Source organism: Diadema antillarum, unplaced genomic scaffold (assembly GCF_040938485.1).
Source record: "Diadema antillarum isolate AM-2024a unplaced genomic scaffold, OU_Dant_1.0 seq00001648_RagTag, whole genome shotgun sequence".
NCBI lineage: Eukaryota > Metazoa > Echinodermata > Echinoidea > Diadematoida > Diadematidae > Diadema > Diadema antillarum.
This window is the reverse complement of record NW_027272349.1, coordinates 23,033-36,823: the sequence shown is the minus strand read 5'-3', so window position 1 is coordinate 36,823 and position 13,791 is coordinate 23,033. Positions and strand designations below refer to the sequence as shown.

Below are 13,791 nucleotides of genomic sequence, written 5' to 3'. Positions count from 1 at the left end.
ATTATCATTATCAAAGGCTAGAAAACACAATAACATTAGGACAATGCAAAAACACAATTACAGTCACAAGAGAAGAAGACAAAAATACATGTGATACAGTGATACAATAATCAATAACTGACTGTGTGCGCCTCAAAATAAAAATTATATATTATGTACATCTGTAATATAACTACACGGGTAACATCTTAATTTCCATACAGATCGATTGCCAATAATAAGCGCAAAGAACAATGTGCTAGACATTTCCATTATGAGGGACTCGTGCATCGGGGATGATAATCGACTGTCTTATACAATACGGTCATCTTAAAAAGCTTGCTTGATTATCAAATCCACATGTTTGTCACGTGAGAGCGATTTCTAATGATAACAGCATTTTGTTTGACAAATATTTGCGTTTTGCTTTTTGTTTCTTTTTTTTTTGTGCTACTGAGTATCACCTCATAAATAGCTTACCGCGTTGGGAGGGGGAACTAAAAATAAAAAATGCATGTACCATAATGCATACTGTCCTGAAGGTGGTCACGAACATTTAAAGATCAGTTCGATTGTACAGCTGTAGTGATTATTACATTCTTCTTCTTTTTTTCGTTTTGTAGTTGTGGCTTGTAAATCAGATGCCTTCAATATGTCCATTATTCTTATCTTATAAACTTTCTTCACTGCGACAAGTATAATTTTACTGTTCCTTTTTAAGTTGTAATCACTATCTTAAGTAATCATAGCTGACTTTATTTGTGTATACAATTTGTAATGTATCGCAATATCTTATAGAGCGTTAATTCTGTTAGAAATCGAACTGCGTGTCATATCACGCGATAAGAAATTTCCTTCATAATCATCTTAGTATTATGACTGTAATGATTGTCTGATTGTAACCGCATCTTATTACTTGATTTTCATGCTGATCTCGAAATGGCCTACATAAGAGAGAGGGGTTGGGGATGGGGTTGGGGTGGGGCAAAGAGAGGGAAAGAGAAGGCAGCTGTCGATGTGACGAGCATTACCATTTTTTTTTTCAGCGCGCTTGACATAATGATATGTCAGTGTGTGTATAATGCATTAGCGACAGGAAAATGAGATTAAGTTTGATAAGGCTTGATACTATATAAAAGGGGGCATATTTTAGTCGAGTCCGTCTCATCAAAGACGAACAGAACCTACTGGCAAGTCGGTAAGTTAGTCGTCGACAATCTGTTCCTCTATGTATTAGCCGTGTCGTTACCCATGATGGTTGACTATAGGATTTGGGATCACGGTTTATAGGCTTCATCAGACGGAGCGTTGATAGGATGGTCACTTAACCCACCATACTCTGTACCTTTGCTGCAGATATTATCATCTGTGATCATTAACATTGTAAATCCGAATTGTATTCCCTATCCTATATAAAAGAACGTCTAGGTGAAACTGATCGCATTCATTAAATCTGTGCGAAATAGGGAAAAATCCATAACTTTGCCAATTTGAGAGGAAAATATACTTCAATCATCCAAAATATGTTGCCACTTTAAGAAGCTCTTACAAATAGAGTGATCAACATACATTTGATAAGCCTGCAACCGAAATAATGTTATATACATAATATAATCAAAACATGTTATTCTGTCTCATTAACACTATGATAATAGAATGTGAAAATCAAGAAAAAGGCGTACAGCTCCAAACTGGAGACAAGCGGTTTCTCGGACTCACAACGCGTCTTTATGTTTGAGACGAGCTACTCAACCATGTTTAGAATAGAGAGATGTGATATTTCTTAAGTTTCTTCCGAAAGAGCAGGGATTTGAGAATACCCCAGCTTCACTGTATATGGCACACTTACCAACTGTTATACAACTTACTGTTTATTTTAAGACTCTTTAAAAGTCTTGTAGGAAACGCGGTTTATGAGGGAATCTAATTTTCCTTCATTGTAATCAACCAAATACTTACAAAATATTTATTTTAGCCAGAAGGGAAAATACACCAATGAGCCAAAAGCATAACAACGCGGTCAAAATTAGTGAGATGAATATTTGTCCTTGTTGTCTTCTCCCGCATACTTATACAAAAGAGTTCATATCAGGCATGAAAAAAAAAGTACGTTTAAAGGGTGTGTACAGTTCTGGTCGAGGTGAGGATTTAGCTTTTAACGTTTTGCGAGATATTCAGAAACCACTCTATGAGATGTCAAAGAGCATGCAGTTCTAAGGGGTATCAAAAGTTCATTCGATGAAAACCGGTTTTGAAGTGGCCGAGATATCCAAAAACAAGGTGAAGCAAAGAGATCCTAATAAAGTTGTGGCATGCCGCCTTTTATTATTAGCACTTTTTGGGATATCTCAGCCATTTGAAAACCAATTTTCATCAAATAAACGTTGAATCCTTCTTCAAATTACATGCTCTTTCATATTTGATAAGAGGCTTTTCATTATTTCACTTAGGAATGTTCAAAACATGAATTCCCACCTCAACCAGTACTGTACAGTCCCTTTAATATGCTTTGTAATATCACGCAATACCGGGCTATAGAATCGTCGCGTCGTCATGACAACCATCCTCCCCGCCTATCTCGTCCTCTTTCTGGCCACGTCAATGGCGTGGTCAGCCCACGGTTCGGCAGACATCGCAGCCTTTAACATCCAGGTTCTGGGTCAAACCAAGATGGGCAAACCTGAAGTGGTTGATGTCCTGACACAGGTTAGTTGATGAAATCTACACTGGGGGAACCTTCTGTATAGTACTGCATGTTTTGTAATGGCGAAATATGAGATGAAATTGGCAGAATATATCAAATCAGTACAAAATGAAGGAGAAATACAAGAACTCAGCAATTAGAAACAGGAGTATTGTATCTAATAGGTTATAGTGTGTGGCCACCTTAGAAATAAGTCATAACTATATAAAAATAGCAATTTTGATAAGTTACGTACGACCAAAATGGCGCTCAAATAATTGAGAGATTTCTTATTACCTCATCAAAAGCTGCCAATGAAAAGTATAAATTTACAGGTATGATGCAGGCACTTGCCACCAAATGCGTGGCTTCTAAGATTGATATCGGCCGAATTCATTATAAATACCTAATGTAATGAGACGAATCTATATTGAAAATTTTCGTGGGCACAAAATGATGACTACGAGTGCATACTGTTACATTCGCAAGCATGCATAACATATTGTTACCAACAACATCATAAATATATCAGTTTGTGGAGTGTTCACTATAGTGCAAAATACACTGTAAAAACATCGGTGTTAGATTTAACTCCACGGGTGTTAAATCTAACACCGATCAAACTTCAATAAAGGACCACACCCACAGGTGTTAAAAATGCACTGTGATCATGTGATTGTGTTGAAGAGTGTTCACCTGACACTTCGTGGTGTTAATTTGACACTGTACCTGGTGTTATTTTGACACTGTACTGGTGTTAATTCAAAAATGACACCACATGGTGTTGATTTGATATTTGCTGGTGTTAATATCAATGGTTTAACACCCGTCCAGCTTCAATAAGGGACCACACCAGCTGGTGTTACTTTGGTGTAAATTTATTTTCACATTTTTTCAAAAATCTAGTGTTTTAATGTAAAATTCTTGATCGTCTTGTTTAAATTAAAAATCAACAAGAAGTGCAGTTACTAAGAAACTCTTCAAAAAACAGTTTAAAATTTGGAAATGACACCCGTAGGTGTTAATTTAACACCTTAAATGAGCACCGAAAATTTAACACCAGCTCGGTGTTCACTATTTAACACCGCACTTTTTGCAGTGTAGAGAGACTCAACAACCGTCAAGAATGCATTGCCTTTGAGCAATCCCATTTCCACACATCGTAAAAATAAAATCAAGCTTACCAAACATATACCGATTCCTTCACTGTCATTTTGTGTCCCGTCTAAGATCATCACAAGGTACGACATGGTTCTGATTCAAGAGATTCGAGACGCCGCAGGAACTGCCATTGTCAACCTCCTTAATGCTGTCAACGAGTGAGTTTATGTATCTGTTGTGTCGTTAACTTTATATTTGTATTTCACTTTGATTAAAAAAAAAATATATACAAAAATTCGAGTTCATTAAAAAACAAACATTCATTAACATGTGCATACTTGAATAAACGATACCTTTAACATATAGACAAGAACGCAGGTAAAGGAAAATGTACTAACGAATACTAAAAAAAACCCGTAAAATTCATATTTGTTGATGAGTGTATTTCCTTATTCAAAACAAATCATTTTAAATGACTGCAAAATTCTTGGTTATTATCACTTGCTGAAATGAATTACCTTAAAATCTAATCTATAAATATGAACAAAAATATTTGTGTGAATCGCTCTAATCTAATGTGCAAGGTTCGATTATTGAGCATCGTTGAAATACAATAATAAAGATGCGGGTCTTCTCTGACAATATCACAATTTCTAAGAGAAATTATTTTTCCGTTGTTCTTGTTTCTTGAAAATGGGAGTTCAATATGAACATCACTCTGATATAGTGCATATTGTTTTCTTGCAGTTATTCGCGTCACAGTTACGCTATGGCCCTTGGTCCTCGGGTCGGACGTACCTCGAGCAAAGAACAGTATGCCTACTTCTATAGGTGAGAAAATTGCAAGGTGTTTCACCGCTTACATAATAGGTTATCATCTCGACCTTCTTTTTTTTTTTAGTGATTAGTCTCTGCCTGGCCTGGCCAACATGTTTAGTGTGTACTACAGCCATAACACAATTTCAGTAGCTAGATTATTGCACTGCAAACATTGACCATAATATCACAGTAAATTTCAAAGCTGAACCCGAGCGATCCAATGCTGTCTCAATGCAAAAACACATATTTTACTCCATAAATATTGTCTTCGAACTTGAGTTTGTGCCTGACATGTTTCATGAAAATTGTCACGGTCAACAAACTTGTCCCACCCATGCGTACTCAAGAGATTTGTTATCCATCATCAGTGATCAACACGATTACGTAATTACCACATTGTATTCTCAACGTCGTGAGGATTCTATATAGCTAGGTCTATACAGCGTGTCCCAGAAAAAACGAAACCGAGTTTCATTGCAATTTTTTGGGATCATAATCATATATTTGTTTTATGAGATATGCATGAATGGAAAGATTTATTTCTCTTCTTTCATTTGATGCACAACTTATTGTTCATAATTCATGCATGGCTGAGTTAGAACAATAGAAAGTAATACTACTAAATTTTCATTTGCACGAGCAAATGGCGACTTTGGATGAGTTTTTTAGGCTTTTTCTGCTATCCTTTGTAAAAAATGAAATCATGACCTTAATATCCATTCTTTTACCTTTCAAATGACATCTCATGCGTAAAAAATGATCTACGCCTACTCGAGGAAACCTAATTTGAAAATATGCTTCCATTTTACTCGGAAAGATGGATAGTAAGTAAGGAGTCAGTTAGCTTTCCCGACGCCTGCCCGACTTGGCAAATAACAATGGCCTTCATGCTTCAATGAATTTACACAAACGTGAAGAGAGGGGTTAAAAGGGAATGTTAGAGACGGTACGGAATGGGGTCGTAAATTAGCACATGATCCAACCACAGAGCAAGGGTGTTCATCAGCGGAATGTGAAGGGGGAGAAAAGTAACTGAAAAAGCCTTCCGAGCCCTCCCCCCCCCCCCCACACACACACACACAAAACAGAACAAAACAGAAGACGACTTTTTGTCCTGCACTTGTACCTTTGAAATGTACAAAGCAAGTTCAGTGATAAATAAAGTGAAGAACCCTCTCTTTCTGCTTCCCCTCCCCCTTCAAAAACTTCAAAACCCTGTCACTGATGAAGGACTAACCACGCGTGAGGGAAATGTAGAGAGGAATGAAAACAGTGAAATAAGTTTGAGGTATAAAATCATCAGAATGTGTATCATTGTTTTACGATTTCACGTAGCCATTGGACTGCGTGCAGCCTGAGAGTACTCACGATATTAGTCTTTAATTATTGGTTATGTCTCATAGCTTATTCTTAATGAATGACAACAAAGGGCTGTTCGTCTCATACAGCATCCTCTGTAAATATCCCCCCCCCCCCCACAACATTCACTGTAGCACTTCGGTTATTTTGTGTGAATTCAATGGTGCAGATGAGCCCATTGTCTAATGCTATGTCGGGAGAGCTGAATGCTTGTTTTTTTTCGACTATCCGTAGAATTGCCAGAAATGAAGCATGCTTTCATACAGATTTTTCTCAGGCATGCGTTATTCATATTTGACTCGTAAGGTCTCATATGAAAGAAGAAAATATGAATATTTGGGTTAAGAACTTTGTTTTTCGAAACCGTAACGTTAAAAGTCTGAAAAATTCACTTAAAGTCACCATTTGCGCGTGCAAATGAAAATATGGTAGCACCACTTTTCATTGTTCTAACTCAGTCATGCATGAACAATGAACATTAAGTTGTACATCAAATAAAAGAAGAAAAGTTTATCTTTCCATTGATGTATAGCTCGTAAAGAAAATGTATGATTTCGATAGTAAAAAGTTGCATGGAAACCCGGTTTCGTTTTTTCTGGGACACGCTGTATAATTATGTTGACTTCCATAATTGTCGAATCTGAATGGAGATTCTATAGGCACTATCTGAAGCACGAAAAATGTGCAGGCCACAGTAGCAAGACTTTTGTTTTGTTTTGTTCTGGTAAGATCTGTTGTTTAAAAAAAAAGAGCACCAAAACGAGATAGCAGAAAAGTCATCCCATCAACGATTTGCAGATGACGAATGGTGGCAATGTATTGGCATGAAAATAAAAACTTCAAAGAGATTTAAAATGGGATACGAATGACTTTGGTTATGCAGCTCCCTCAAACTTAAGCTCCAATCATGGACCTAACGCAAACGCAGGCATGGCAGGTTACACAGATTGTAATAAAGAAGACATTGTCTACACTTATATCTCCCTCTAATATACTCTTGACACAAGAATAAATCTTTGTTGGAATGTATGTTTGTTTGCTTGTTTGCATGAAATTTTAAGGAACTTTCGCTGGTAAGATTGAGCAAATTTCAATATTACTTCGAAGTATATTGTATCATCTCAATATGACATGTCATTATATACGTGGCTCTATATTTCATCCTATGGTATTAAAGATGTCGCGTTTATTAAAAAAAAAACACGCAAAATGCAAAATCTTGCACATACACATTATTTTACTTAATCAATTATTCGTTTATATTGTGTATCGGAAAGTTAAATTGCGCTGTTATGTGTGCAATGCAGAAAAAAAAGGATGTCAAATCAAGTGGATTCCGCTCTACCCAAGCATTGTGAACAGTGGATAAACCATGCACAAATGCCCTTAAACAAAGTTCAACAAAGCAAATTAAACATAACTTTGGGTTTTGGTTTTGGTTTTGTTTTGTTTTTACGAAGTTCTAAGATAATTATGTATATATATATATATATATATATATATATATGTACATATATATATGTATAAAGTCTAATCACGCTACGATGCTTCGTCACGTACTGTAATTCAATTTCACAAAGGACGCGCTTTAGTCTATCAAATTTTGTTTGGCTTTTGTTGTTGTTTTTTTTTTACGTCAGTGCACGTTATGTCCAACTCCATGATATTGCATTGATATGTATACCGTATATAGTCCCTTAATTCCCTAAATAGAGAGGACATGTTCAGCGTAAAAGATTCGTTCACCTACTCGGACTCTGGAGATCTGTTCGAGAGAGAGCCATACGTCGTGCTTTTTGGCTCTACTACTGGTGAGCGCATAATCGCAAAAAGGGACAAAATATCAGATCACTTTATACTACTTTTTTTTTTCTCGGGGCATTGTGAAATTTAAACATGCCACCGCCTTTCTCCATCTCTACCTACCAAAAGTATATTGAAACATCACCAATTTTGGTGACGAGGTAACTTGTGAGCCTAGAAAGGGAAGTTAAGTACAAAAAGAAGCGGCTTCATCAAATCCAATTATTGCATTCAATTTTTTTCTTCGTTGACTCAAGACCACTGAATTCACATATGAAAGCCGTTGATATTAATTCAGTAGGTTAATTGATGGCGTATGAAAAAAAAAAATCTTACTGTTGACGCTTCTAACCATACTAGAATATTGACTATATATACCTATAAGTTGTCATAAAGCTTGAAACCATTCATACTTTGCACTTAGACCTTGATTTTCCCTCTCAGGTGTCGGTGATTTCTCGGTGATCGGTCTGCACTCCAAACCCGACGATGCGGTTAACGAACTCGATCAGATGACCAACGTCTATAACTCGGCCGTGTCCCGCTTTGGCAACGCGGTATATATATATATATATATATATATATATATATATATATATATATTTCTTTTTTTCGTTTGTTTGTTTGTTCTTTTTCGAGGAGTTTGTTTTTAGTGTGATTTACGCAGAAGCCCATTTTGTGTGATTTGATTTCAATCAGTCTGCATAACGACACACATTCTTATATTCTAATATCGTAATCCATTGATCCTTACACCTTTATTTCTCCTCTGTCAATGTGCGTCCACTTTGTTGATGGAACAAAAAAAAAATCTATGCTGTAGTTTGGTCTAAGAAATGTGTTTCGTTCTATTTGTTTCAATGTATTAAATGCAGTTTGATTTTGCTTCGTACTTTCTCTCTCTCTGTAATCTAATACATTTTTATTCTATTTTCCTACTAATCACTTATCGGAGGTTCGTTATTCCGAAGGATCATTATTCCGAGGATTCATTAATCCGAAAATGAAATAAGGTGCGTTCTTCCGAGAATGAAATAAGGTTTTCGAATTAATGAACCTTCGGAATATCAAACCTTTTATTATCGGACTTACGAACCTTCCAAATAACTACACAAATGTTCGGATTATTGAACGAACCCTTTTTCAGTTCGGATTAACAGTCTTCTAGGTGTAGGGAATTTGCGTATTGTGGAATTACGAACCTCATTTCGTTTTCGGATTAAAGAAACTTACGGGATAAAGAATACTATCTTCACTTATAAGTCTCATAAAATATGGGAGGCGAATAAAAAACCGAAAAAAATCCCACCATTATGGTGATGGACATCCGTCTTTCATCGATTTTTCTTACACACCATGACTTTTTGCTATATATATCTGTATTATAGAAATGAATTTAATCCAAGTTGTGGTCTAGAAAGAGTTAAGCCGAGATTAAGAAAATCGGTTGGTCAGGATCGTATATTGATAGCGAAGATTTTTTTAAGTCCCTCTGTCCTTGTACTCCATCTCAGAATTCTATCTTGATGGGTGACTTCAACGCCGACTGTAATTACGTGACTTCAAGTGAGTGGTCGCAGATCAGCATCTGGACTGACACTAGCTTTGATTGGCTCATCCCCAACTCGGCCGACACCACGGTCAAGTCGACCCACTGTGCCTACGACAGGTGACTGGTTCTGCAATGACGGCAATCTGACATTTGAATAGAGATGGGTGCCGAACTCTTGGAATTTTCCGATTTCACCGGATGTCTACATTTAACATTGTACAGACATAACATTCTCAAATTTCACTATGCATTTTCTCTTGTATATTTCTGTTCTGTTTTGCTTTTCATCTGAGTTTATGTGTTTGTTCAATTTATTTGTCTGTTGACGTTATTTCCTTGATTTCACAGGATTGTTCTCGCTGGCTCGTCGATGAAGAGGAGAGCTCGGAGTGCCGGTGTTTTCAACTTCCACTCTGCTTACGGGCTCTCATACGAACTGGTATGAATATCTGTTACCCGTTGGTAGCTTTTTGATAGTAGGAACTGATCTGTATTTTGTTGTTGTTGTTGTTGTTGTTATGATTAATTGATTGGTTTTATTTCTGAATTTCATTTTCTTACATAAATGTAACACAAAGTCAATTGAACGAACTAATTGAGTTTTACATAATTTGAATCTTAACAGTTGAAATAGAGAAATGTTTAATTCAAAATCTGACATTACTCCATGATAATGCAAAATTAAAACGAGCAAGCGTTATTTTATGCATATGCAAACATGGAATCCCATGTACCTGCCCTTCAAAATGTAAATAAAGCAGCTCTCACTATAACAGAAATACAGGAGAGCATCATCATAAGCAACTGATCGGTATCGACAACAATTATATGTCAACTCTTCAAATGATTGAATGATATGTTATAACCGTTGTAGGTTTCCTGCTATTTGTCCAGCATTGCTCGATGTTTCAATTATCTTGCGAGTATTTCAAATAAATTTGACTTAAGTAAAACATCCTACATGATTGCTTCTATGTTGTGATTACTACTTTATTGATTCGTTGTTTGTGGCTTTGTTTATTTTTTCACAGGCTGAGGACGTAAGCGATCACTATCCTGTCTACTTCAAACTGTATTAGATACACGTATCAGGTAAGTCTCAACAATAACACATGTAGACTGATATCACTTTACTGAATATGTACTGATAGGATTAAATTGATGATAAATCTTCGAATCGTGTCATACTAGATCCTAAGCCGGTCCAGTGCGGGGAGGTGCCCGGATAGCACCACAATGACAGAATACAATTATGTAATAGTAGTGCGAACACATTACCATAACCCTATACGACATCAGTTTGTATCCCGCTTGTACTGTATACCCTTCTAAGGATTGGAAATCTACCAGCTGCATGTACACCTTGTTTATTGCATGTTGTTTGATGAATGCTTTTTCATTCAAGAGAATTACTCGTCGGTCATGTACACAGATGATAAATACAATGATCATAGCACGTTTTGACCAAATTCGTAAGATTTAAAAGAAAAAAACAGGCAAAGTATCACAGCCTCCCTCCCTCTCTCTCGTCTTAATTTGTAATATTTTTCTCTTTCTCATTTTTTGACAGCACTCGTTATTTCCTGTTTCGGCTGTCCGCTTCTCTATGACAGCATCGTTAATAACTGTGTGACAACATACCTATAAACCGTTTTGGGGTTTTGACGTTTTTTTTGTTTTTGTTTTTGTTTTTTGTTCACCAGGGCGCCCACAGAAGCCATACCATTAGAGAGATCACACGCTACTGGCAGTATTGTCACACCAGAGTCCTCCTCGCTGTCTTCTCTCAATACTGATGAATGATATAATTCTCCAGGCCAAAGACTAAATGCATGTAAACAGACTTTGATTTCAATGGACAATGCTAGTGTGGATGATGCTAAGTCGGTTGATAGTTGAAGTGCTGTAGAAACGTGGCTGTAAGTCTGTGGACATTAAATCTAGGTACAGCGCACTTCCGTTATAACGAACACGGTTATAATCAAATTCCGGTTACAACGAAGTCAAAATTCAGGCTGCATCATTATCCATTCTATATATTTTTATTGTTTATTGTTAGGTTATTACGAAATTTCGATATAACGAAAGAAAACTGCCGGTCCCGAGGACTTCGTTACAACAGGAGTCCACAGTATCCACAATTTGATTGTTGCCAGTGCTTTTGCTGCAATCTCAAAACAACTAAAAAATGGCTTCAAAGAAGAGAAAAGAAATCAGACAAAGAGAGAAAGAGATGGAGAGAGAGAGAGAGAGAGAGAGGATATTAAGGTATTAGATTTTAGTGGTCTACATAGTATGCACTTCAGAAATCCAGAGGCACTTTAAATTCCTTGGACCAGAGGTTTAACCGACTGTTCCTCATCACCAAGGTGTAAGAAATGGTCCCTGACAGTGCTGGGGTTATGATAATCAATGACGAGGCCCCCTGAAAAGCAGAGTAAATGCTTAATTAAGAAATAATTCACAGTGAATAAGACCAAAATCACACTGTAATGGCAATTATAACAGTCTAAGATAGTTAATGAAATAGAGACGATGCCAGGAATGTCGATACAAATGAACATTCCACAGCCATTGCTCCCCAATAGCTATTGCAAGCAGCATGGTGCTTTACACTTCAAACCATCCTATGCAGTTACACTCAGTATGTCAAACTACCCTAAGGAAATACCTTTGATTCTTACTGTTTCTAGGTATTCATTTTATCAGCATACAAAGAGGGAAAATCACTTTTTGGAAAGCAATGTTGATGTTTCTCTCTTGTAAGCACCCAAATATGAAAATTATATGAAACAAAACACACATGTCTAAGATTATCCAATTTTGTGTGTGTTTTTGTGTGCGTGCGTGTGTATGTTTGCGTGTGTGTGCGTGTTGGTGTTCATGATGTGCACTTTCATATCAAGAAATATCTCAACTCCCATAGACCAACCTGATAAGAAGAAATGTGTACATAGAAAAGACCAAATAAAAAAGAGAAAGTCTGTGAAAATCAAATGAAAACATGGACATAGATGTAGTCTACATTAAGAAAATCATGTACTATCATATGAGTCTGTCAGTAAGTGACATAACCATATTTTTGGATTCTGCTTGGGTTTGTTTGTAATGTCAAGAAATGTGGTCAAGACAAGGTTGTTTGTTTTTTTTTAACATATTTTTCTTACACTAAGCATGGTCACATACTGTATGTTGTTCCATTAAGATTTCCCTTAGAATTTCAAGAAGTGAGACAAACTCCTGAATTCACACTCTGCAAACAGTCAATAAGTTATTGTAAGAGAAATAGCTTTTATTATGAGGCATTACAAAATTACGCCTATGAGAATCACTCGTTACATAGTACTGACATCGCAAGGAGGTACATGTACCATGCCATCTCTTAGCAATAAGTTTAAAGGGGAAGGCTAGTAACTGATCAGTGGGAATCAGTGGAAATGCTGGGAGATGATTATTCCAATCCTTATGGGATTCATTCAAGAGTTCATTGTATATCTATTGTTGTGTGAAAATGATTTGCTTCAGAATGGTCTCATTTTCAAGTAATGTGCAGTTTAATGCTTCCAGGTTAGCGTCCCTGGTCAGTGACGGAGCATTAATCTGCACATTACTTGAATATGAGACCGTTCTGAAGCGAATCATTTTCACACAACAATAGATATACAATGAACTCTTTAATGAATCCCATAAGGATTGGAACAATCATCTCCCAGCATTTCCACTGATTCCCACTGATATACAATGAACTCTTTAATGAATCCCATAAGGATTGGAACAATCATCTCCCAGCATTTCCACTGATTCCCACTGATCAGTTACTAGCCTTCCCCTTTAAGAATTGAAAGTCTAGTTAAACATTCTCTCTGTAGAAAAACAAATACTTCTGTATTTTTCCTTACAGCCAAGTAGTGAAAAGTGATAATAAAGTAACACAATTTTACCCAGTGCAGATGTTTGCCTGGACAGTGTTCTGACAGATTATACAGAGACATCAAACACTGTTTTGTCATTTAGTTAAAGCGTTTGTACCACAGTGTATAAAAACCTATGCGATCCTATGCAAACTCTACATGCCATTGTAACAATCACAATATTTTGTCCCAAACATGATCAGTTTCTGGCCTTTTAATCCTGCAACAATACTGCAAATTAAATTAAATGGCATTAAACATTTAACTCATTACACTTAAATAAAAAGGGGAAAAAAAATCGAAATTCTGACAGAATCTATCCCATGAGGAAAGCACACTGATAATTTGATCAGTTAGTGGTTGCAATACACATACTTTATATTTTTCATTTTGCACACCATTTCTGAATTTATACCAAAACCTGAGAGGGTTTCCAATGTGATTCAAGCACTAACACACGACCATCGCCATCTAATCTCAAAATCGGTAATTTTAACTGCCTCATCACAGCCAATTGTTTGTGCCAAGTTTCATGGAATTTCATCAAACACTTTACTGCCTGAAATTTGAAATATTATTCGTTG

The 13,791-nt window shown here is 36.4% G+C and overlaps 1 protein-coding gene across 1 annotated transcript; it reads left to right on the top strand.

The window, feature by feature from the left end:
* Positions 1-2,532: 2,532 nt before the first annotated feature.
* Positions 2,533-10,375, top strand: LOC139711350 (deoxyribonuclease-1-like). The gene is made up of 8 exons (XM_071623248.1): positions 2,533-2,685; positions 3,893-3,981; positions 4,511-4,594; positions 7,655-7,752; positions 8,189-8,301; positions 9,259-9,413; positions 9,645-9,735; positions 10,328-10,375. Exons 1-8 carry the CDS (start codon positions 2,533-2,535, stop codon positions 10,373-10,375), a joined length of 831 nt encoding a protein of 276 aa, XP_071479349.1.
* The last annotated feature ends 3,416 nt before the right edge of the window (positions 10,376-13,791 follow it).